Source organism: Kogia breviceps, chromosome X (genome assembly GCF_026419965.1).
Source record: "Kogia breviceps isolate mKogBre1 chromosome X, mKogBre1 haplotype 1, whole genome shotgun sequence".
Taxonomy (NCBI): Eukaryota; Metazoa; Chordata; class Mammalia; order Artiodactyla; family Physeteridae; genus Kogia; species Kogia breviceps.
Genome location: NC_081330.1, coordinates 75,445,749 through 75,472,953, shown reverse-complemented (window position 1 = coordinate 75,472,953; position 27,205 = coordinate 75,445,749). Strand labels below are relative to the sequence as shown.

Below are 27,205 nucleotides of genomic sequence, written 5' to 3'. Positions count from 1 at the left end.
GGAGAAAATATTTGCAGATAAAGCAACTGACAAAGGATTAATCTCCAAAATTTATAAGCAACTCATGCACCTCAATAACAAAAAAATAAACAACCCAATCCAAAAATGGGCAGAAGAACTAAATAGACATTTCTCCAAAGAAGATATACAGATAGACAACAAACACATGAAAGAATGCTGAACATCATTAATCATTAGAGAAATGCAAATCAAAACTACAATGAGATATCATCTCACACCAGTCAGAATGGCCATCATCAAAAACTCTAGAAACAATAAATGCTGGAGAGGGTGTGGAGAAAAGGGAACACTCTTGCACTGTTGGTGGGAATGTAAATTGATACAGTCACTATGGAGAACAGTACAGAAGTTCTAATGAAAACAGAATTACCATGTGACCCAGTAATCCCACTACTGGGCATATACCCTGAGAAAACTATAATTCAAAAAGAGTCATGCACCAAAATGTTCATTGCAGCTCTATTTACAATAGCCAGGACATGGAAGCAACCTAAGTGTCCATCAACAGATGAATGGATAAAGAAGATGTGGCACATATATACAATGGAATATTACTCAGCCATAAAAAGAAATGAAACTGAGTTTTTTGTAACGAGGTGGATAAACCTGGAGTTTGTCATACAGAGTGAAGTAAGTCAGAAGGAGGAAAACAAATACCGTATCCTAACACATATATATTTAGTCTAAGGAAAAAAATGTCATGAAGAGACTAGGGGTAGGATGGGAATAAAACACAGACCTACTAGAGCATGGACTTGAGGATATGGGGAGGGGGAAGGGTAAGCTCTGATGAAGTGAGAGAGTGGCATGGACATATATACATTACCAAATATAAAATCGATAGCTAGTGGGAATCAGCCGCATAGCACAGGGAGATCAGCTTGGTGCTTTGTGACCACGTAGAGGGGTGGGATAGGGAGGGTGGGAGGGAGGGAGACACAAGAGGGAAGAGATATGGGAACATATGTATATGTATAACTGATTCACTTTGTTGTAAAGCAGAAACTAACACACCATTGTAAAATAGTTATACTCCAATAAAGATGTTAAAAAAAAGTTGTAGGTAAAATTTTAACTTTGATCCCAAAAGATGAAATTATTTAAAACAAAATTCAATTTAACAAAATCCATTTCAATTTCAATTAGTATTAAATTAACATGTTTTCATATACATTTTAAAATAAAACACATTTTGTTGTTTAAAATTATATTATTCCTTCATATTCAAATTTATAAGATACGTAAGTAACTGAAGCAGTGATTCAAAGAATAAGACACATAAAAAAACAAAAAGAAACTGTTTCCTCTTTATGACTATGCTATGAATTTGATAAACATTTAGATTCATTTGCTTTTTTGCATTCCATTTTAGGGTTTTCAATGTTTTCCTTTTGATTTAATTTTAGTTTTTGGATACCTAAAATATTAATATGGCTCAAAAGTCAAAACCATATAAGGAGGTGGACTCAGAGGAATCGAGCTCTCATCCTTGTCCCTTCCACCCTAGTCACCACCTATCCCCTGTAAAAAAGGAAAAAAAAAAAGAGAAGCCTCAATTAAATAAAGTCAGGAGACCAGAAGGGGGAGCTCTCAAACCTGCCATGTTAGCAGAGCCCAACAGGAAGAAAACAAGATTTTCTTTCCTGTCAAGGACTCATGCCAGTGAAAAGCCATGGACTCTTTGTTTACTATAGCCGTCCCAACTTCCTTTTCCCCTCTATAAAAGTGTTGTCCTTCCCTCGTCATGTGGGGACTGGCCCATTGTTTGGCATTGTTGCAGATTCCGAATTACAAATCTCTGCTCATCCCAAATAAACCCATCTTTGCTGAAGAAATATCTGATAGTCTATTTAAGGTCAACACCCCCTTAGTAACTATTTTCATTAGTTTGTTTTTATAACAGCTTTATTGAGATATATTTCATATACCATAAAATTTTCCCTTCTAAAAGGTAAAATTCAATGGTTTTTAATATATTCACAGAGTTGTCCAACAATCATCACTATCTAATTCCTGTAATCATTAGCTGTTACTTCCCATGTCTCAGCCCTAGGCAAATATTAACCTACATCCTGCCTCTATAGATTTGTCTTTTCTGGACATTTCATAAAAATGGAGTAATATAATATGTAGCCTTTTGTGTCTGGCTTCTTTCACTTAGCATAATGTTTTCAAGGTTCATCCATGTACTTGATTTCTTTTATGGCTGAATAATTTTCCATTGTATGTTTATACCACATTTTATTTTTTCCATTCAGCCTTTGATGGTCATATGGGCTGTTTCCACCTTTGGATAACTGAATAATGCTGCTATGAATATCTGTGTACAAGTTTTTGTGCAGAAATTTGTAATGCATCTGGAAATCACTTCAAAAACAAAATTCATATTTCCTCATTCTTTTTAATGACTATATAATACCCCATTGCTTGAATATACCATGATTTACATAACTAGCCACTTATTGTTGGACATTTATGTTGTTTCTAATATTTTGTTACTAAAAATTACACTGCACTGACACAAACTTGGGCATGCGTTGTTTTGTATTTGTGGAGGTATGTCTTCAGAGTAGATGCCTAAAAGTGGAGTTGCTGGGTCAAAGGGTAACTGAAAATGCAGATTTGTTAGATATTGCCAAATTCCCCTCCTGTAGGTCTGTATTTGTATTGCATTAACACCAGCAATGTGTTGGACTCCCTGTGCCCCAAAGTCTCATAAACAGAATGTGGTCAAGCTTTAGGGTTTGCCAATAAATGGTATCTCAATGAAGGTTTAATTTGCATTTTTCTTATTATAAGTGAACTTGCACAGTTTTTCAAATATTTAAGGTTATTTGTCTTTCTAGTTCTGTGCTTTGTGTGTTTGTGTCTATTGTTCCTTTTGTTCTAAGGATTTTGAGGAGCAAGATGCTTCAAGTAAGGTAGATGGCCAGCCTTTGGGTGGAGGGAGGTAGATGTCTCTCACTAACTGCTAGTAGGAGAATCTTCAACTGAATCCTTGGCTCATGTCACATATTAAGACTCTTAGAAAGTCAGAGCTGGAAGAACCCTTTGAGATTAGCTATTCCAGTCTCCTCATATTATAGATGACCAAACTGAGGCCCAGAGAGTAGGATGGACTTTCTTTAGGTTCATAGCAAATTAGCAATAAAGCTGAAATTTGAACCCGAAGTCCCTTTTCCCCGGGCAACTTCAAATTAACAACATGTGATGATTTTTGTACTTTACGGAGATTATCATAAACAATTTTTTGGAAAGAAAATGCTTTTTAATGTTTGCTATTAGCCCAAATTACAAACATTGGCAATAAATATAAAACCCATTGTCTTGTTAATTCTGCCTGTTTGTCTGCAATATTGGCTATAGACATATTAAAAAAAAACCCAAAATAAAAAACTTAGAATGTCGGAGTTGGCCAGATCTTGGAGAGATATTAGCATATCACAGGGGAACCTGAGTTCCAGAGGTGCAGAGTGATCAGGATTTATTACAGCAAGAGGTTAAGAGGGCCACTTAACCTTCACTAAGGGCCTCAATTTTAGGTGTTTTGAGATATTCCCCAAATGAGGTTAAAACATCTCATCAATGCATTTATGAGTGTGTTGATAGCTTTATTTTGTTAAACACAAACACTTAAAGTGCATCACAATTTTTCTAAGCTTGTTGTCTCACTTATTTACTTTTTAATACACCAGGAGTTGTCTTAAGAGTGACCTGTGCATGGTCATCAAGAAAGCTAATAGCAGAACTGACACTAGAACCCAGGTTTGCTGACTCCTGGACAGAGTATTTTCTGCTGCACCATACTGTTTCCTTAGAGCAGCTAGCCTTTTGAGTCAAATAAATTCATCTTTATTCACAACATTGAACCTTCATGCCAGGAAGCACCACAGTGGGGCACACATGCCCCTTACACCAACCCATCTTAGAGCCCATCACCAGACCTACTCTTTGGAATGCTGCTATCTGTTCCTACATGCCACACCCAAGCAAAGAAGGTGACCATAATCATAACTCCCATGTCTTGAGAACTTCCTGTGTGCCACGTACTTCACCTGTATTCATTCAAATCCACACAACAGTCTTATGTGGTAGGGAATACTACTCTCATTTTATAGATGACCAAACAGGTTAAGAGAGGTTTTCCTAAGATTATACAGCTGGGATTTGAACCCATGTTTATCTGACAGCAAAGCTTGTGTTCAGCCACCATTCTACCTGGTGTTACCATTCAACTGAGACAACCCCTCAACTAAGATGCATGATGATCCTGAGAGGATATAAATAAGGGTAAAGGGAAAACTGCCTTTCTCACAGAGCACTCAGACTGCCCAGGATGAAGCAGTTGGGGGCTGGGACTTAATGAGCTGACAGACAGTTTTCTGCAGTGCTACCATGTGGGCCAGCCCTCTAATAGGAACTCTTCCTGAAAACCTAGAAGTTACTTACTTGACCAAGTGTCTTATAAGAAGTTCCAGCATCTCTCGGTTCTTTTCTGGTAGCTTATATACCAAGGAATGAATAGCTCCCAGCCGATAATCCAGGTTGTCAGACTCTGAGAGAGAACAGAGAGATAGTTTTGCCTTCTGGGCAATTGGATCAAGCAAAATCTCATACATATACACACGGGGCAAACACACACATGCACATGTGCACACACAGACACAATCAGAGACACATAGAGTCAAAGAGATGAAAAGAGAGAGATATATAGACACAGGGACACAATGACAAAGAGAGACCAAGAAACAAAGACACTGAAAGAAATAAAGGGAGGGAGAGAGACTGACTAAAAGATAAAAACATAGATTGAGAGCAAAGAAATAGGCTTAGAAGGATGAAGAAATAGAAGAGAGGAGATAAAAAAATATGAGTAGAGAAGACAGGACTGTCTCAGAGCAAGTCAGAACTCTGGATACATCAGGTTGCTCCTAAAGTTCCACATGTAAACTTCCAGTTGGAATCCCTTGCCCACCCACTTTCCTTGTGGAACTAGGAGGTATGCTTCTGCCTCTGGGTTCCTATGAAAATCACTGAGAGACCTCAGAGTAAAGATCAAAGCTCTCTTGCATCAACAAAGATTCATTATGAAGACAAATCCCCTGAATCTTTTTTCCTGAATACCATACAAGGCATAATGCAGAAGAGTCACATCAAGGTAGGGAGGGATACTCATACAGTGGCCTCAGACAAAACTTTTAATGCTTCTTCAGCTGCCAACTTTTTGAGTGATTCTATATGCTTTATATCCTATGTACCCCTCCACCCTCACCATTGGTCTTATCATTAAAGAAAATGTGATGCTAGTACTAAAAGATTAGGAGTAATAATTCACAACACAATTGAAAAGCATTTGAAAAGGCAAAGTGCTGAAAAAATGCTGAAATAGTAACTTTAATGGAAACATTTTGCTGTCCCCTGGCAATGTGAGCCATCTTGTTCTGATGTAAGAGGCAAAATCAATCAATAAAGTCCTCAGACCTGTCATATCCCTCGTTAGCCAGTTTTCTCCAATTCACTCAACTAACATTGATTTATGAAAAATAATACAACACTTGAGTTGGCAAGTAAGAATACTCTCATTTGACAGTGGACAAAATATGTGTATATGTTTGTTTTTTCCCTCACTTTCCCTCAAGCAGTCTTCTAGGCTTGTTGCTGTAAACATTACTTAGAAGTGAGGACAACACAATTAACTAAGTAACATAAATACTTACTGGCAGCAGAGACCAGCTCTTTGTGAAGTCTATAGGTCATGACAGGTTCAGAAAGATTCCTGAAATTAATGAAGACTGTAAGTTCCTTTGGGGAGGGAGTAGCAAGACCTTAGATGCGCAGTTCTGTGAGCAGCAAGGCTGAAGTTTCTGAGCTCCACAGGTTAATGACTACATACATTTCTCTCTTCATATGAAACTTTGTCAGAGGAATCCTAGTTGCTAGTAATTCGACAGAAGACCTATAAAAGTATGAGCTGAGACCTTGTGCAGGGTCTCCAATTAGTTCCCCAAAGTGAAAAGAGGCACAAATCAGTCCTGCAAAATTCCAAAGTGGACCCACTATGAATGCTACTATGAAGTCCTTACAGTTGGATAGTTCCTCAGTTTCCAAAGTGCTTTTATATCTGTCTTCCCATTTGATCCCTCCTAAGATCCTGTGAGGTGAAGCAGTAATTCAAATCCCCATTTAATGGAGAAGGAAATTGAGCCTCAAATAGGTTTCTTTATTTAGTCAAAAAATATTGGCTGAGGGACTTCCCTGGTGGTCCAGTGGTTAACACTCCATACTTCCACTGCAGGGGGAATGGGTTCGACCCCTGGTTGGGGAACTAAGATCCCGCTTGCTGTGTGGTGCAGCCAAAAAAAAATGTAAGCTGAGCACCTACTTGTGACTGGCATTGTGCCAGGTATTGGGGCTCCAGATGAATTAGACATAGTCTAAACCTCCAAGGAGCTAATAGTCTAGTTGAGGAGAGTTCCATATACAAAATGTAGGTGATGCATGGCTCAGAGGAAGGAAGTAATACACTAATAATAATAATAATAATAATAATAATAATAATAACAAACTATCCACTGTTCTAAGTGGTTTATATATATTTACTCATTTAATTCTCATGACAAACCTGTAAGGTAGATATTGTTATTATCTCCATTTTATAGATAAGGAAACTGAGCTTCAGAAAAGTTAAATAATTCATCCTAGAACACACAATTAGTAAGTGGCAGAATTTAGCAGTCTGTCTCAAGTGCATGTTCTTAATCACTACGTTATACTGCTTGCCACTGCTATTATTGTAGTAATCCAGGTGAGAAATAATAAAGGTCTAAATGAAAATAGTGCCATTAGGGATAGAAAGAATATGTGAGGAGAGTCATTTGAAAGACATTAAAGACAGAGCTTCATCAACAATTGCATATGTTGGTGATGGAGAGAGTAATCTGGTTTGGGTGACTGAATAGATTAGAAATTGATTGAGAGGGAAGTGGAGATGCTATGTCAGAAGGGTTTCTGGGATAGCCAAAGGCAGATGTTTATTAGGAAGATGGATGGAGTGCCTTTCTAGATCTGAGAAGTAGATCATGAACCTAGGAGGGTGATTAGAACCATGAGAACAGATACCACTGCTCTAGGAAAGATGGCAGACTGGCAGCCAACAGCTACATGAGACCTTTCAATATTTCTTTCCTGTCCAGAGTAGTGTGAAAAAAAAGAAATGGAATTGAATGAGTCATCAGAATATGAAAAAATTGTGTATTTCACATAAAAATCAATATTGTCTGCCTCTATTAAAAAACTGAAAAATCTGTCTATATTGGGTCCATATGGTTATTTGTGGAAGTAAAGAATATTGCTGTTTATATATAAACAAAGGGATTGCTATGAAAGTAAAGGTTTTATATGCAACATGTTTAACATGAAAGCAGTCTACTTCAGTCATTTTCATGTCCTGGCTCTTGTGGATATTTGAATTTTCCATCCCCTCAGTGTAGTAAAGAGAGGAAAGCCCTAGGAAATACCCGGTAGAAAGTCCATAAAAGGGACTTCTAAAAATGGTCAAAGAGGTGAGAGAAAATCCAAAAGCAATGGATTAGCAGAATCCAAAAGAAGAAAAAGTTTCAAGGAGGGCTTGTTAACAGCTTCAAATGCTACAAAGAGGTCAAATAAGGTAAAGGCTGACAATTGTCCATTGTGTTTAGAATTGAGGGAATCACTGGTGACCTTGGCAACAGCAGCTTCAGTAGAGCAGAGGGGGCAGGAGTCAGAATGCAGTGGGTTAAGGAGCAAACTGGGACATTAAGAAGCAGAGACAGGGAGTGTATATTACTTCATACACTGAAGCTAGATTGGGAAGGGGTCAAATATCTCACTAGGCAATCTCATCTAAGCTCCTGCCTCCAATTATCATCTACACTGTAAATGATTCTCAATTTTTTAGCTCAAGCCCAGAATTCTTGAGTTTCATTCCTATACATTTCCTATATATCAAATTGCGTACTTAAAATTCTTGTCCTGATTTCTTCAAAGACACCCAAATTTGACATATACAAAACCTAACTTGTCATATCCCTCAAATTTAGTCATTTTCTTATGTTTCCCAAATCAGTAAATGTATGACCATCATTTGGTTGTATGGGCCAGAAATGTGGAAGCCATTCTTTTATCTCCCTCTCCTCCATCTTCATATCCAAGTTTACTCCCTAAATCTCTTGAATATGCTTATTTCTATCTATCCCCACCGTTACTCCCTAGTCCACACAGAAGCATCATCTCTTTCCGGGACCACAGCAATAGCTTGCTAATTGGTTTCCACCTCTACTTATTTTGCCTCTCTCTAATCTCATCTCTCTATGTTTTTCTCAAAATGCAAATCTCATATAACCTCCTTCTTAAAAATCTTTCAATATATTCTCATTCCTTTTAATATAAATTCATACCCCAATTCTTAAAATGTCGTAAAAGGCCTTGCATGATCTGGCCCCTACATATGTCTCCTTCCCTGTCTACACTCAATACTCCACATAAACTGGTACATGTAGTTTCTTAAAAGGGTCTTCCTCTTGCTTCAAGGTCTTTGCATATGAAGTTATTTCTGTCTGGAACTGCCTCCTCCCACCCCCAATTGACTCCAAGTTATAATTCAAACCTCATTCTAAACTAAAAACCAGAATAAGTTAGGCCTTCCTATTATATGACTGCATAGCACCTTGCACTTTTCCTTCAGAGCACTTATCATAGCACATTATATTTGTATAATTATTTGTCTTTTGTCTGTCCACTTCACTGGACTATAACCTTTTTAAGGTCATATCTACTCACAACTGTATGCCTACTGCCAGACACCATGCTAGACATAGAGTAGGTCAGGAAATGTTTACTGAATGGTTTAGTGAATGGTAGAATAAATGAATGCAAAGAGATGTGTAATGTTGGAGCATATTTACATGCTGAGAGGAAAAAGCCTGTTGAATGAGAGAGGGTAAAGATAGAGAAGAGAGAAGGGATGGTTTTTCGAGTAATTTTCTAGAAATGTTGGAGACAAGGGGTGAGTTAGGTGCCTAGAACACAGATGGAGGAAGTACACTATGAAAATACTGACACATTTAAGAAACCTAAATGGTGTTGACTGGCTAGTACATATTAAATGTTCATGGATAAGACACTTAAGAACAAATACCTCTTATTGGGGGTACAGGCCACTCAAACTTTCAGGCTCGATATTCTCATCCTTCAGAAGAGCTACACTGCTTGTTATGGGATAAGCTGGGAAAGATGTAATATGGGAGGGACATACTCTATATAAATCTCTGAAAAAACTAACTCCTTTTAAGGAGGCTAGAGACACAGAGTTATTTACTAGCACTATTCTCATCATCACGAGTCTCCTGAAAGTATGCAGAGCAGATTGCTCTCTTTCTTAAATTACCCAAGCAACTCCAAGAAGACCATAGCCCCTGGGAAGTGGGGAATAGGGGAATAAGGTGCTCCAATACCAGTGGCCTTATAAGTCAGAGATACTTAGGTTTAAATAATATGAGCCATGATCATGAATATTACTTAATGGGGGAGGGGCATGATTTAATTTCCTCATCTGTAAAATGAGTATGGTAACACCTACCTTATAAGATTATTGTGAGAAAAAAACAATGATACTGTCAACGTAAGCAGCTAGAACACAGCCTAGCACAGAATAAACCCTCCAACACCAGTGCTTTTCTTCTTCGGCATATGCAGGAGAAATACTCCTGGAAAGAGCATTCATGTTTACTTAAAGTTCTAAGATGATGCTACAGCAGAAGGTCATTTAATAGCAATATCTGGGACCCAATCTATTTTGGATTAATGACATTTCCCATAGCTAAAGTACCTATCTTAACGTCTAAAGAGTATAGTAATTGAAAACAAGACACTTTACCACATAAAGTATGGTGCATACATGAGACATAAAAAATGGTAAGAAATGAATGACCTTGAAAAGTGTGTATGTCACAAATATTTTTATGTAATATAAATCTATGCCAATAAACTGAATGATATATTCATCATCATTGTGCATCCCCAAATTTTGCTTGTAAGTTAATTTTTTTCCCGACTGCCACCACTTCATTCAGTTCTAACATTTTTATGGTTGTAGTTTTATGGTTTTTATTTCCATTGTAACAAAAGACATACACATACACAAATTATGTTTGTGTAAATGCAATTTAATGTTTCAAAATGGTTATTATCCACCAAAACATGTTAACAACCTTGAAATGTCACAACTCCTGATTTTACTAGTGAGCCCATTTGTGACGTCACTTTATCTGTGCACAATGGCAAAACTTCAATTATTTTAAGGGTGTGATTTTAAAATAATCTTTTTTAAAGCCAATTTTCTTCAAAAAAGCCATATTTCAATAACTATTCTATTATTTTGATGCTTCCCTCGCTTAAATTCCCCAATTTCAAAAAGTCTCCTAATGCACATTCTTCTTTGACGGAAATTTTTTTCACTATTTTTTTCTTTAGCAATCCTATCCAACCTCCCCAAATTGGGACCACATTAACTCCAATCTCCATCCAGAAATATTTCATCTACTCTGAAAAGGAATGTTCTAAATCATATCAGATATACCTGAGGTAGAATTTCAAGGAGCTGGTGATTGTCTTAATGTCCCAGTCACTATTATGAAAATCAACATCTCCTGGACATTTAGGATCTATTTGAGAAGAAAAAAATGAGAAAAAAGTTAACATTCCACAAGATCTTACATTTAATCCCTTTAAAAGAAAAATAAAGTGCATTAATTAAAAGATGGTTACTCTAACCAGTTTTCAAAAGATGAAAACTTTACAACAAACATGTCTTTGAAGTCTCAAAAATTCCCTTATATTCCAGCTAGGGATGTAAGGAGCTTGGAAGACACCTCTTTCATTCACACAATAAGAAAAAAAAAATGGAACAAACTGAAAGTCAACTCCTCTCAGTTCCATCAGAGAACTGAGGTCATAGGGCAAACTGAAGAAACAGACAGGCAGATACAGATAATCAAAACTTATAGAGCAGAAGCCCAAGGGTAGAAAACTCCTTGGGAAACAGTACAGGGCTAGGAAAACCCAATCTGTAATTGGCAAATTTCTAGAGGCTCAGTGTGGACAAGACTGAGAGTTAAAAATTTTAAGCAGGTCCAGTCCTAGGGGACTCCCAAGCTTTTGTGAGTTTTACCTCCAGAGACCTATCAGGTTCTCACAGTGAAGATATGAGAAAAATTCCCTCATGTTACTGTAATTCTGAGAAGGGGATAGAAAATTAGCCATTTAAAAATATGCACAGAGCATTTCATTCTTCTTAATAAGGCCTACCTTCAAGAGAAACTACTTTACCAGAGCTTAACTGACCTGGGAAGGGGGAAATTCCCAATTCCAGAAATGAATCCCTTCCTGTCTCTTCTAAGGGGGAAAACTGAAACAAAACTGAGAAATGCTTGTGGAAGTCACAGGCCAGAACACAGGTTCACTAAAATACTGAGACATAATTGTAGAATTGTAGAACACTACCCCTGCCCTCACACCTTACCACCATATCAACAGGCTTCCTGTATAATAACAAGGGAATATGACTAAAAGAATTATTCTTCTCAGACAATATTTAAGAAGTCTCTAGGGAAAACAAAAGACAATAGAGGAAGTAAAAACAAGGACACTAGAGGTAAGTTTAGCCTCTGAGACCTACAGTTACAGCAACCAAAAAACACAGGCTAAATTCTAGCCAGATAAATAAAGCCTCACACTAAAGACCCATTTACCTCAGTTCCTTTTACCCATAATGTCTGGCTTGCAACAAAAATTACAAGAAAACACTAAAAGACAAAAAAGTTTCAAGAAACACAGAAAGCATCAGAATAAGACTCAGATATGGCAGATACTTTATAATTATCAAACTAGGAATTTAAAACAACTATGATTACTATACCAAGGACAGTAATGGGTAAAGTGGACAACATTTAATAAAGGAGTTGGATTAATGTAAGCATAGAGATAGAAGCTTTAAGAAAGAATCAAAAGGAAATTTTAGAAATCAGAAACACCATAACAGAAATGAAGAATTCCTTTGATGGACACAGGTGAGAAAATAATCAGTGAACTTGAAGAAATGTCAGTATAAACTTCCAAAAATAAAATGCAAAGAGGAAAATAAAAAGAAAGAAGACAGAAGAGAATATCCAAAAACTGTGGGACGATAACAAAAGGTGTATCATACATGTAATGGGCATACTAGAAGGAGAAGAAAGAGAAAAAGGAACAGCAGAAATATCTTAAGCAATGATGACTGAGAATTTCTGAAAACTAATAATAAACACAAAACCACAAATCCAGGAATCTTGCAAAACACCAATCAGGATACATATCAAAAGAATCTACAACTAGGCATAACACAGTCAAACTGAATAAAACCAAAGTCAAAGAAAAAATCTTGATAGAAGCCAGAAGAAAAAAACACCTTACTGAAGGAAGAGCACAATAAGAATTATTCCAACTTTTCTCAAGAAACCATGTAAACAAGAAGAGAGTGGAATGAAATATTTAAAGTGTTAAAAGAAAAAAAAGACCAGCCTGAAAGAAAAAAATTACCTTTCAAGCGTGAATGGAGAAATAAATATTTCTCAAATAAACAAACATTGAGAAAATTTGTCACCAGTAGATCTCCCTTGCAAGAGATGTTTAAATAAGTTCTTCACAGATAAACCTATAGGTCAATAATTCATATTTACATAAAGAAATGAAGAGTATTAGAAGAGGAATAAATGATGGTAAACAAAACACTATTACTCTTATTCTTAACTGGTCTAAGAGGTAAAAGTTTAAAATAATAGCAACAATGTATTCAGTGATTATAGCTTATGGATAGTGAAATGAATGACAAAAATGTTATGAGGAATTAGAAACATTCTGTTATAAAGTACTGGCACTAACAGTGTAGTGGTATGGTATTATTTGAAAGAGGACTTGGATAAATTGTAAATGTATGTTGCAAATGCAAGGGCAACCACTAAAAAAGAGTTTTAAAAAAGTATAATTATACGTTAACAGAAGAGAAAAAATAGAATCATAAAAAATACTCAGTTAAACCCAGAGAAGGCAGAAAAAGAGTGGAAAATGAGAAGAGAAAGGAAGAACAAGGACCATGACCAGAAAAATGAAGCAAGTATGGTAGGTATTAATCCAACTATATCAGTAATCACTTTAAATGTCAATGGTATAAATACACCAATGAAAATATATAGACTGTCAGAGTATATTATAAAACAAGACTTCATTATATATTATCTACAAGAAACCAACTTCAAATATAAAGAGACATATAGATTTAAAAAGGGATGGAGAACGATATACCACGCTAACATTAATCAAAAACAAAGCTGAGGTAGCTCTATTCATTTCAAACAAAGCAGACTTCAGATCAAGGAAATTATCAGGGATAAAGAGGGCCATTAAATAGAAGGATTAATTCTCCAAGAATACATACCTATCCTTAAAAGATATGCATCCAACAAAAAATCACTGAAACATGTGCTTTTCAACACCGCTTTATTGGTTATTGACAGATACAATGGGTAAAAAATCAGAAGTAATTGAACTGAACAGCATCATTGATCAGCTGGATTTAACTGACATTTATAGACTACTTCATCCAACAAAAGCGAATACACAGTCTTCTAAAGTTCATCCAGGACATTCATTAAGATAGACCACATTCTAGGCCATAAAACAGACCTTAATAAATTCAAAAGAATAAAACCTTATACCAATATGAAATTAAACTAGAAAGAAATAACAGTAATATAATTAATATTCAATGAAATCCCTATCAAAATACAAATGGCATTTTCCACAAAAGTAGAACAAATAATTCTAAAATTTGTATGGAAACACAAGACCCAAAATAGCCAAAACAATCTTGAGAAAGAAGTACAGAAGTAGACGTATCACATGTCCTGATTTCAAACTATACTACAAAGCTACAGTAATAAAAATAGTATGGTACTGGCACAAAAAGAGTCCCATAGATCAATGGAACAGCATAGAGAGTCCAGAAATAAACCCATGCTTATATAGTCAATTAACCTATGAAAAAGGAGGCAAGAATATACCATGGGGAGAAGACCCTCTTTCCAATAAATGTTTTGGGAAAACTGGACAGCTAGCTACATGTAAAAGAATTAAACTGGACTACTTTCTCATGCTATATACAAAAATAAACTCAAAATGAATTAAAGGCTTAAATACAAGACCTGAAACCATAAAACATCTAGAAGAAAACATAAGCAGTAGGCTCTTTGATATCAGTCTTAGTAATATTTTTTGGAATATGTCTCCTCAGGCAAGGAAAATAAAAGCAAAAAAAAAAGTGAGACTACATCAACTTACAAAGTTTTTGCACAGCAAAGTAAACTATCAACAAAATGAAAAGCCACCTTACTGAATGAGAGAAGGCATTTGCAAATGATATATCCAACTATATATATATATATATATATATATATATATATATATATACACACACACACATATACAACACACACACACACACACAAGGATATATACAAGAATTATATATATTATTTTTTATATTCAAAATATAAAAAATCATACAATTCCACTTCAAAGAAACCAACAACACAATTTTTAAAATGACAGAGGGCATGAATAGAGATTTTTCCAAAGAAGATATACAGATAGCCACAGGCGCATGAAAAGATGTTCAAAAGCATTAGGGAAATGCAAATCAAAACTAGAATGAGCTAACACCTCACATCTGTCAGAATGGCTATTATCAAAAAGACAAGAAATAATAAGTGTTGGTGAAGATGTGGAGAAAAGAACCCTCATTCACTGTTGGTAGGAATGTACACTGGTGCAGCCCCTATGGAAAACAATATGAAGATTCCTTTAAAAATTGAAAATAAAACTACCATAAAATCCAGGAACTCCACTCTGGGTATTTATGCAAAGAAAATGAAAACACTAATTTGAAAAGATATATGCACCCATATGTTCATTGCAGCATTATTTACAATAGCCAAGGTAAGGAGGTTCAACCTAAGTGTCCATCAACAAATGAATGGATAAGGAATATATGGTATATATACACAGTGGAATATTACTCAGCCATAAAAAAGAATGAAATCTTGCTATTTGTCACAGCATGGGTGGACCTAGGGGGTATTATGCTAAGTGAAATAAGTCAGACAGAGAAAGACAAATACTGTATGATTTCACTTATACGTGGAATCTTAAAAAAACAAAACAAACATGAAAATATAACCAAACAGAGTCATAGATAAAGAGAATAAACAGGTGGGTGTCAGTGGAGTAGTGGTTGAGGGGAGGAGAGAAATAGGTTAGGAAGATTAAACTTCTAGTTACATTATGAAATGTACAGTGTGGGGAATATAGTCAATAATTATGTAATATCTTTGTAAGGTGACAGATGACAACTATACTTATCATGGTGATCATTTTCAAATGTACAGAAATATTGAATCACTATCTTGTGTACCAGGAACTAACACAGTGTTGTAGGTCAATTATACTTCAGAAACCAACAAACAAGTTCGGAGAAAAAGAGATCAGCTTTGTGGTTATCAGAGACAGGGCATGGGGGAAGGGGGAATTAGATGAAGGTAGTCAAAAGGTACAAGCTTCTAGTTATAAGATCAGTAAGTACTAGATATGTAATTTACAACATGACAAAGATAATTAACACTGCTCTATGTTATATATGAAAGTTGTTAAGAGAATAAATCTTATTTTCTATTTCTTTTATGCTATATTTATATGAGACTATGGACTTTTACTAAGCTTGTTGTGGTAATCATTTCATGATGTATGTAAGTCAAATCATTATTTTGTACACCTTAAACATATATATGTCAATTATATCTCAATAAAAATGGAAGGAAAAATAGTGGCTAGTTGGAGTTGAGATAGTCTATAAGTATAAAATAGACACCACATTTTGAAGAATTAGTACAAAAAGGAATGTAAAATATCTCATTAATAATTTGTTATATTACATATTAAATTGGTAATACTCTTAATATATAGGGTTAAATAAAATTTATGATTTAAAAAATAATCTAAGTTCAATGTCTTATCTAAATATCATCTAAATCAGATACTGGTGAGATAATTCATCCTGAAGCAAACTGCTCTCCAGCTGGCAACCTGCGAAATCAAGCATGTTAGGTGCTTCCAAAATACAAATATGGGACAGGCATAGAACAAACACTCCCATTCCAAAAGGAAGAAATAGGAAAATAGAAATAGTACTGGTACTGGTACTGAACAAGTCCCAAATCTTAAGGCCAGTTTGGGTGGGGATCCTGACTTCTAGACACACTGGGGTAGTGGTCCTGTCCTCAAGGCTTTGGGTGGCCCTGCTCCCATGGCTTGGTTGGCACAGCACATTCTGCAGCTCTCCTGGGTCAGAGTTCAGTGCGGGTGACTCTCCCAGGCTGGAACTACATACATGTGGTTCTACGAGTCTTGGGTAATGAAGGCAGCCCCATTCCCACAGCTCCACTGGGCATTGCACCAGTGGGGACTCTCTGTGGTGGCCATGGCTTACAACAGCCCTTTGCCTCCACCCATCAAAATACATGTGGAAGTAGTCACACCTCCATAGCTCTTGCACTCTGCATGCTGGCAGAGAAAGTGCTGCAATGATGCCCACAAGGTTTAGTGCCTAAGCCCTGCAGAAGGGCAACCACTTTAAGCCTGTGCCTGTGCTTCCCCTTATATAATCATTTTCTCTCAGAAGAGTGCCTGGCATATAGTAGGTAAGCTTCATCTTTTTGCACTAAGTAAAGGCAAAAGATTCCCAGCTATAGAATCAACACTTCAATTGCTTGAATGAGAATAATATCCTCCTATATAAATTGGTAATAGGTATATTCTGAAGCTTACTGCAGCCTTATTTGTGTAAAATCTTGGCCCTGCCCAAAGCCTGCCCATTCTCAGTGAAAGTAAAGTGCCAGCAATTTAGCCATGTGTCGCGTTTAGGCTTTTTAATCTTCAAAAGAATCTATCTACCCAAATTTTAGCTCATCTGATTGTAAAACATATGGGTCTGCATGTAACCGACATGACTATGATTTCTGAATTCCAATTACTTCTCAGAGAATGCCAATTTCAGCTTTATATTGCCTAATTCTTTTTTTTTTTTTTTTTTTTTTTTCGGTATGCGGGCCTCTCACTGTTGTGGCCTCTCCCGTTGCGGAGCACAGGCTCCGGACACGCAGGCCTAGCGGCCATGGCTCACGAGCTTAGTTGCTCCGCGGCATGTGGGATCCTCCCGGACCAGGGCACGAACCCGTGTCTCCTGCGTCGGCAGGCGGACTCTCAACCACTGCGCCACCAGGGAAGCCCTATATTGCCTAATTCTTATGCACATTTTTGTGACAAGATAGTATTTATAGAGAATTATTGGAGAAACATGCAGTCAAGATATTCCTTTAAGTTAGTGACAGATTTTCTTTTCCACCCAAATGAACTACCCTCTGAATCTGAGGTTTACCACAGCAGTGATTGTTGGAGTAATGTTTCGCTTTTCTACTCATTTGGACCTGAAAGTTTTGAGCAAGAACTCAAACTAATATCTTACAAACCCCAATTTGACTCCTCCTTCTCCATAATGTAATAGAAACAACAAACTGAAAAGTTATTAGGGCCAGGAAAAGTCAATGTAGCTCAAAAGAAGGGAAACACTCTGAAGAATCAGAATACAGGCATCCCTCTGAAAAAAAGTTACTGCAAGAAATAGAAAGTTTTAAAACTTTGGTGATAAGTTGTCAATATGATGAAAGGTGGTTTCAGTAAAACTCAAAGAGTAATGAAGATGAAAATTATCCTTAGACTAGGAATAGAAGGAAATATTTACAATGGTATGCTGGGAGAGGAGGGGAGCCTTGATTTGCAGCATTTGCCAAATTCTGTGGAGTGCGGCCAATTCCAAGCTACTACATGATGTCACTAAACTTGAAGTTGGGAAAAGATGTGCAAAGTCAGGTCTCATGAGCCAGTATGAGTGCATCCAGTACACCACTGAATCTGTCTCAAATGATCAGTGGATATCATAGTTAAAGCTTAAGATCAGAAGCCAGAAAGGAATCCTTCTTTCACCACACTACTTATCATTGGATCAGAGTGTTTTGAACAATGATTCTCAAACCTAACTTCTAGAAATCTCTGAAAAGCTTTGAAAATAACAATGCTCAGGCTCCTCTCTATGTAAAGTAAATCAGAACCTCTGGAGATGAGTCTTGGTTGTTTCTTAAATTCTCCAGATGATTTTAATGAATGGCAAAGGCAGTGAACAGCTAGGACATTTAATGTAATTAAACAAGGAACAGGAAACATAAAGCTGTTGGAAAGGAGATAGAGTAAGAATTATTTATCAATGATGTAACTGTTCACCCCAAAATCCCAAGATAAACAATTAAAAAATTGTTAAAACTCACAGGAAAGCTTGTTAAAATCCTTGGTCAGAAAATTAAGATACAAAAATCATAAGCATCTTATACACTAGCAATAATCAGTTCAAAAATTTATTGATAATAGGAAAAAATGGCACTCTGTGCATGTGTGTGTGTATATGTTATTTTTGTAATCAAACCTAGGAATAAATATGTGTAAACATTTAGGAATTATCTAGAAAAAAAGTACAAAATATAAAAAGAAAACTGCATAAATGAAAACATATACTGTGATTCTGTACAGAAAGACTAAATATTGAAATGTTATCAATGACTCCAATTAGGTTTTAGATTTAATAGGATTCAAATAAAAATGTCAAAAAGCTTATGTTTTCTGGAACATGATAAAAAGTTTACATGGGACAATGAGTTAGCAAAAATGGCTTAAACATTTTTTTTAACAAAGAATAATTGGGGAGAATTTGTGTTACTTGATAGGAAAATGATTAAATATGCTACAACAGTAACAATCTCATACTAGTACAAGAATAACAAGTGGAAAAAGTGAAGAGCTCATGAAAAGATCATCATGTAAATATAAGAACTTAATATACAATAAAAGCAGCATTATAAATTAGTGAAAAAATAAGACTTTCAATAAATGGAGCATAGAAAATTAACAATTTGGAAAAAAATTCAGTTAGATCCCTATTTCACAACCAAACATATTCAATTTCAAATTAACAGAAGAATTGAAATGTAAAAAAATAACCATTCAATTCAAAGAAAACCAAATTAATTTTTATAGGCTCTTGGTTTGGGAATGACATTCTAGGCATATTAGAAAATGAAGTTTTGTATGCACCCTGGAGCACATCATGAATATATAGCAAGGTTAACAAGTTCTAGAAACTAGAACAGAGATGACCATTTGAGAGCTATATTGGGGTCATCGTTTAATGTAGAATATGCACTGAAACTATGCATCCCCAAAATGATCCTATAGTCAGGTGACAAACTGCATCAGAGACATTAGGGAAGCTTTATAAAATAGAGATTCCTGGATCCAAAGACAAGAGACGGTTTCATTGGGTCCAGGATTAGGCCTGGGAAGTTTTGTTGTTTTGTTTTGTTTTGTTTTGTTTTTGAATAACAACTTCTCAAATGTGATTCTAGGGTGAGGCTGTTTTCCTGCCGTGTATTGTTATGTCATAGATAATAAGATTGGGAGTAAAAATAATCATAGGAATATCTTGGTCAAAGTTCTAACCACCATTCCAAATGATGGCACAATGTTTATTTCCCTCACATTTAGAGGCAGAAAAACAAAAACAAAAACATAACAACAAAAATACCCCCACAATAGCAAGAAGGTCATAGTGGCTCCTCTAAAACACACGAGTCATGTCAGAGTGTACCAACTAATGAAGAAAACATTAGTAATATGATATTACTGTGAAAATTCTGGTTGCATTAATAGTAAGATAAGCTTTGATTACTTGCAGTTGATAAAACTGATCGAGTGAGAGGAAGAAAGAGAAGTCACTAACAGAAATTGGAGGAAAAATGAGACTATCAGTCTCTGACACAAGTCATGAAGGCAGTAATGATTAATGTGAGGATTGATCAGTTTCACCAAGTTACAGCCTTGCCAGCTCAGTCTCTTGCTTATCTCCCTTCTTCACTTATAAAACTCAGGGATAGAAGATTAAAGGAGAGCTGAGTACCACTTATTGAAGAGGTTGTCTTTTCTCCACTGTATATTCTTCCCTCCTTTATCAAAGATAAGGTGACCATATGTGTGTGGGTTTATCTCTGGGCTTTCTATCCTGTTCCATTGACCTATATTTCTGTTTTTGTGCCACTACCATACTGTCTTGATTACTGTAGCCTTGTAGTAGAGTCTGAAGTCAGGGAGCCTGATTCCTCCAGCTCCATTTTTCATTCTCAAGATTGCTTTGGCTATTCGGGGTCTTTTGTGTTTCCATACAAATTGTGAAATTTTTTGTTCTAGTTCTGTAAAAAATGCCTTTGCACAGCAAAGGATACCATAAACAAGACCAAAAGACAATGCTCAGAATGGGAGAAAATATTTGCAAATGAAGCAACTGACAAAGGATTAATATCCAAAATTTATAAGCAACTCAGGCAGCTCAATAACAAAAAGCAAACAAACCTATCCAAAAATGGGCAGAAGAACTAAATAGACATTTCTCCAAAGAAGATATATAGATTGCCAACAAACACATGAAAGAATGCTCAACACCATTAATCATGAGAGAAATGCAAATCAAAACTGCAATGAGATATCATCTCACACCGGTCAGATTGGCCATCATCAAAAACTCTAGAAACAATAAATGCTGGAGAGGGTGTGGAGAAAAGGGAACACTTGCACTGCTGGTGGGAATGTAAATTGATACAGCCACTATGGAGAACAGTATGGAGGTTCCTTAAAAAACTACATATAGAACTACCATATGACCCCACAATCCCACTACTAGGCATATACCCTGAGAAAACCATAATTCAAAAAGAGTCATGTACCAAAATGTTTATTGCAGCTCTATTTATGATAGCCAGGACATGGAAGCAACCTAAGTGACCATCGACAGATGAATGGATAAAAAAGATGTGGCACATATATACAATGGAATATTACTCAGCCATAAAAAGAAATGAAACTGAGTTATTTGTAATGAGGTGGATAGACCTGGAGTCTGTCATACAGAGTGAAGTAAGTCAGAAGGAGAAAAACAAATACTGTATGCTAACACATATATATGGAATCTAAGAAAAAAAACATCATGAAGAGATTAGTGGTAGGACGGGAATAAAACACAGACCTACTAGAGCATGGACTTGAGGATATGGGGAGGGGGAAGGGTAAGCTGTGATGAAGTGAGAGAGTGGCAGGGACATATACACACTACCAAATGTAAATTAGATAGCTAGTGGGAAGCTGCTGCATAGCACAGGGAGTTCACCTCTGTGCTTTGTGACCACGTAGAGAGGTGGGATAGGAAGGGTGGGAGGGAGGTTGATGCAAGCGGGAAGAGATATGGGAACATATGTATATGTATAACTGATTCACTTTGTTGTAAAGCAGAAACTAACACACTATTGTAAAACAGTTATACTCAAATAAAGATGTTAAAAAATAATAAATAAAGGAGAGCTGAAATAAAGGTCACTTTTCCTTTTGTTGTTGCTGTATATGTATGTGTCCCAAGTAGAGTGATAAAAGACAATACACTCATAGGAAAACAAATATTATAAACTACGGCTGCAGGAGATCTTCAAATACTTAATAACCAATAATGGCAAATGGTTCCATCAATAAGCAGAGATACTGGTTGTAAACACCAGAAATAGCCATACTGATGCATCCCAGCTATTTCAGACCTGGTTCCTGCTATATATGTAGAAGACAGGGGTGCTACCTGAAAAAAAGGTGGAAGCAACTTTAGTTAGCTGATTAAAATAAATCCATATGTGATCTACTGGTTCTCCCTGGATTAAAATTATATCATGATTATTAAAAATATTTATAACCTTGAGACAATAATTCTACTTCAGCAAATCTATGCAAAGTAAACATTAGAACGAATTCATCCACAAATTATGTAATCACAAAAAAGGAGACAAATGAAATGCTCAATAAGAAGGAAATGATCTGATAAATTTTGGTTCTTTTGTCTATCATAATATTATGCAGCCATTAAAATATTTGCAAAGCATTTTAATCATATGGGAAATGTTTATGTTGAGGTAATTGTGGCCATGTAAAATCTAAATCCCCCTACACATCCTCCATAAAACAACACAGAACCACTAGAAACACATAAAAGTACACAAAGCCATGCCCTCCACATGAAAACACAGAGAACACCCAAATTCAAAATTAATTGTAAGTAGGGAAATAAACACCAAATCCCAGTGAGGTATCACTTATAGTCCCCCTCCACAAACCTTTGCAGGAAGCAAGGGGAATGCTGGGAAAAGTTCATTCATGAGAAACAAAGAGGACTAGAGGTCTAAGATTAATCTAAAGCTAGCACCAAAAAGACAAAGTCTACAAAAAGGGTAAAAATACTGAAAAACTGTCAGGGTAGATCAGAGCACTTAAGGAAAGGTGTTCTAAGCAGTCTTCAAAAGGCAGTCTTGAGAGAGACCTTCAAGATGGATGGAGGAGTAAGACATAGAGATCACCTTCCTCCCCACAAATACATCAGAAATACATCTACATGTGGAACAACTCCTACAAAACACCTACGGAATGCTGGCAGAAGACCTCAGACTTCCCAAAAGGCAAGAAACTCCCCACATAACTGGGTAGGGCAAAAAAAAAAAAAAAAAAAAGAAAAAGAAAAGTCAGAGACAAACGAATAGGGACAGGACCTGCACTTGTTGGAGGGAGATGTGAAGGAGGAAAAGTTTCCACACACTAGGAAGCCCCTTCACTGGCAGTGACAGAGGGTTGGTGGTGGGGAAGCTTCAGAGCCACGGAGGAGAGCGCAAAAAGGCATGCAGAGGGCAAAGCAGACAGATTCCTGCACAGAGAATCAGTGCCGACCAGCATTCAACAGCTTCAGAGGCTTGTCTGCTCACCTGACAGGGTGGGTGGAGGCTGGGAGGTGCGGCTTGGGATTTGGAGGTCAGATCCCAGGGAGAGGACTGGGGTTGGCTGTGTGAACACAGCCTGAAGGGGGCTAGTGTGTCACAGCTAGCTGGGAGGGAGTCCGAGAAAGTGTCTGGAACTGCCTAAGAGGCAAGGGACCATTGTTTCAGGATGTGCAAGGAGAGGACATTCAGAGCACCACCATCCAAAGGCAGGTGCAAGCCACATATATCAGTGCGAACACCAGAGATGGGCATGACATGGTAAGGCTATTGCTGCGGCCACCAAGAAGCCTGTGTGCAAGCACAGGTCACTATCCACACCTCCACTTCTGGAAGCCTGTGCAACCCGCCACAGCCAGGGTTCCTTGATCCAGGGACAACCTCCCTGGGAGAACACACGGTGTGCCTCAGGCTATTGCAACATCACACCAGCCTCTGCCACTGCAGGCTCACCCCGTATTCTGTACCCCTCCCTTCCCCCAGTCTGAGTGAGCCAGAGCCCCCTAATCACCTGCTATTTTAACCCTGTCCTGTGTGGGCGGGGAAAAGATGCCCTCAGGCGACCTACAGGCAGAGGCAGGGTCAAATCCAAAGCTGAACCCTGGGAGCTCTGGGAACAAAGTAGAGAAAGGGAAATTTTTCCCAGCAGCCTCAGGAGCAGTGGATTAAACCTCCACAATCAACTTCATTTACCCTGCATCTCTGGAACAACTGAATAGACAATGCATCATACCAAAATTGAGGCAGTGGACTTTGGGAGTGACTGTAGACTTTGGGTTTGCTTTATCCATCTAACTTGTGTCTGGTCTTATGTTTATCTTAGTTTAGAATTTAGAGTTTATTATCATTGGTAGATTTGTTTATTGATATGGTTACTCTCTTCCTTTATATATATATAGATATATACATTTTTATCCTTTTTCTCTTTTTGTGTGTACATGTACGCTTCTTTGTGTAATTTTGTCTGTATAGCTTTGCTTTTACCATTTGCCCTAAGGTTATGTCTGTCCTTTTTTGTTTGTTTCCTTTTATATAGTTTTTACTGCTTGTTATCATTAGTGGATTTGTTTTTTCATTTGGTTGCTCTCTTCTTTCTTTCTTTTCTTTATTACTATTTAATTTTTTTTGGTTTGGTTTTGTTTTGTTTTGTGTGGTACGCAGGTCTCTCACTGTTGTGGCCTCTCCTGCCGCGGAGCACAGGCTCTGGACGCACAGGCTCAGCAGCCATGGCTCACGAGTGCAGCAGCTCTGCAGCATGTGGGATCCTCCCAGACCGGGGCACGAACCCGTGTCCCCTGCATCGGTAGGCGGATTCTTAAACAAAGGACAACCAGGGAAGCCCTATTGAATTTTTTAACTTTTAATAATTTTTTAAAAAAATTATTTTAATAACTTTATTTTATTTCTTTCTTTCTCTCATTTTCCCTTTTCTTCTGAACTGTGTGGCTGACAGGGTGTTGGTTCTGTGGCCAGCTGTCAAGCCTGTACCTCTTAGGTGGGAAATCTGAGCTCAGGACACTGGTCCACCTGAGACCTCCAAGCTCCACGTAATATCAACCAGAAAAAAGATCTCCCTCTCAATGCTAAGACCCAGCTCCACTCAATGACCAGCAAGATACACTGCTGGACACACTATGCCAAACAACTAGCAAGACAGGAACACAACCCCACCCACTAGGACAGATGCTGCCTAATATAATAAGAAGGTCACAGACACCCCCAAACACACCACTAGATGCAGTCCTGTCACCAGAAAGACAAGACTGAACCTCATCCAACAGAACACAGGCACCAGTCCCCACAAGCAGGAAGCCTACACAACCCACTGAAGGAACCTTAGCCACTGGGGGCAGTCACCAAAAACAATGGGAACTACAAACATGCAGCCTGCGAAAAGGAGATCCCAAACACAGTAAGTGAAGCAAAATGAGAAGAAAGAGAAGAAAACAGTAGATGAAGGAGTGAGGTAAAAACCCATCAGACCAAACAAATGAAGAGGAAATAGGCAGTCTACCTGAAAAAGAATTCAGAGTAATGATAGTAAAGATGATCCAAAATCTTGGAAATCAAATGGAGAAAATACAAGAAACGTTTAACAAGGACCTAGAAGAACTAAAGAGCAAACAAACAATGATGAACAACACAAGAAATGATATTAAAAATTCTGTAGAAGGAATCAATAGCAGAATAACTGAGGCAGAAGAACGGATAAGTGACCTCAAACATAAAATAGTAGAAATAACTACCACAGAGCAGAATAAAGAAAAAAGAATGAAAAGAATCCAGGACAGTCTCAGAGATCTCTGGGAACAATAAATGTACCAACATTCAAACTATAGGTTCTCAGAAGAAAAGGAGAAAAATAAAGGGACTGAGAAAATATTTGAAGAGATTATAGTTGAAAACTGCCCTAATATTGGAAAGGAAATAGTCAATCAAATCCAGGAAGCACAGAGAGTCCCATACAGGATAAATCCAAGGAGAAACACGCTAAGACACATAGTAATCAAACTATCAAAAACTAAATACAAAGAAAAAATAGTAAAAGCAGAAAGGGAAAAACAACAAATACCTTACAAGGGAATCCCCATAAGGTTGACCACTGAACTTTCAGCAGAAACTCAGCCATTCAGAAGGGAGTGGCAGAACATTTTTAAAGTGATGAAAGGGAAAAATCTAAAACCAAGATTACTCTATCCAGCAAGGATCTCACTCATATTCGAGGGAGAAATTAATACCTTTACAGACAAACAAAACCTAAGAGAATTAACCACTAGCAAACCAGCTCTATAACAAATGCTAAAGGAACTTCTCTAGGGAGGAAACACAAGAGAAGGAAAAAAACTACAATGAAAAACTCAAAACATTTAAGAAAATGGCAATAGGAACATACATATCTGTAATAACCTTAAATGTAAATGGATTAAATGCTCCAAACAAAAGACATAGATTGGCTAAATGAACAGCACAACAAGACCCATATATATGCTGTCTACAAGAGACCGATTTCAGACCTAGGGACACATACAGACTAGAATTTAGGGGATGGAAAAAGATATTCTGTGCAATTGGAAAGCGAAAGAAAGCTGGAGTGGCAATTCTCATATCAGACAAAATACACTTTAAAATAAAGCTAACTACAAGAGACAAAGAAGTACACTACATAATGATCAAGGGATCAATCCAAGAAGAAGATATAACAATTGTAAATACTGATGAACCCAACATAGGAAAACCTCAATACATAAGGCAAATGCTAACAGCCAACAAAGGGAAAATCGGCAGTAACAAAATCATAGGATAGGACTTTAACACCCCGCTTTCACCAATGGACAGATGATCAAAAATGAAAATAAATCAGGAAACAGAAGTTTTAAATGATACATTAAACAAGATGGACTTAATTAATATTTATAGGACATTTCATCCAAAAACAACAGACTGTACTTTCTTCTCAAGTGCTCATGGAATATTCTCCAGGATAGATCATATCTTGGGTCACAAATCAAGCCTTGGTAAATTTCAGAAAATTGAAATTATATCAAGTATCTTTTCTGACCAGAACGCTATGAGACTAGATATCAATTACAGGAAAAACCTGTAAAAACTAAAAACACATGGAAGCTAAACAATACAGTACTAAATAACCAAGAGATCGCTGAAGAATTCAAAGAGGAAATAAAAAAATACATAGAAATAAATGACATTGAAAACATGATGACCCAAAACCTATGGGATGCAACAAAAGCATTTCTGAGAGGGAAGTTTATAGAAATACAATACTACTTCAAGAAATAAGAAACATGTCAAATAAACAAACTAACTTTACCCCTAAAGCAACTAGAGAAAGAAGAACAGAAAAACCCCAAAATGAGAAGAAGGAAAGAAATCATAAAGATCAGATCAGAAATAAATGAAGGAAATAATAGCAAAGACCAACAAAACTAAAAGCTGGATCTTTGAAAAGATAAACAAAATTGATAAACCATTAGCCAGACTCATCAAGAACAAAAGGGAGAAGACTCAAATCAATAGAATTAGAAATAAAAAAGGAGCAGTAACAACGGACACTGCAGAAATACAAAGGATAATAAGGGATTACT

General features: G+C 36.8%; 1 protein-coding gene across 4 annotated transcripts in view; it reads right to left on the bottom strand.

Moving 5' to 3' along the window:
* Positions 1-27,205, bottom strand: part of OPHN1 (oligophrenin 1) — a 731,745-nt gene that overhangs the window by 161,982 nt on the left and 542,558 nt on the right. For all 4 annotated transcript variants that reach the window (XM_059051488.2, XM_067023139.1, XM_067023140.1 and 1 more), the window contains exons 16-18: positions 10,637-10,721; positions 5,739-5,797; positions 4,471-4,576 (exon numbers count right to left, since the gene is read on the bottom strand). In XM_059051488.2, the coding sequence (XP_058907471.1) occupies positions 4,471-4,576; positions 5,739-5,797; positions 10,637-10,721 (250 nt within the window). The remainder of the gene's footprint in view (positions 1-4,470; positions 4,577-5,738; positions 5,798-10,636; positions 10,722-27,205) is intronic.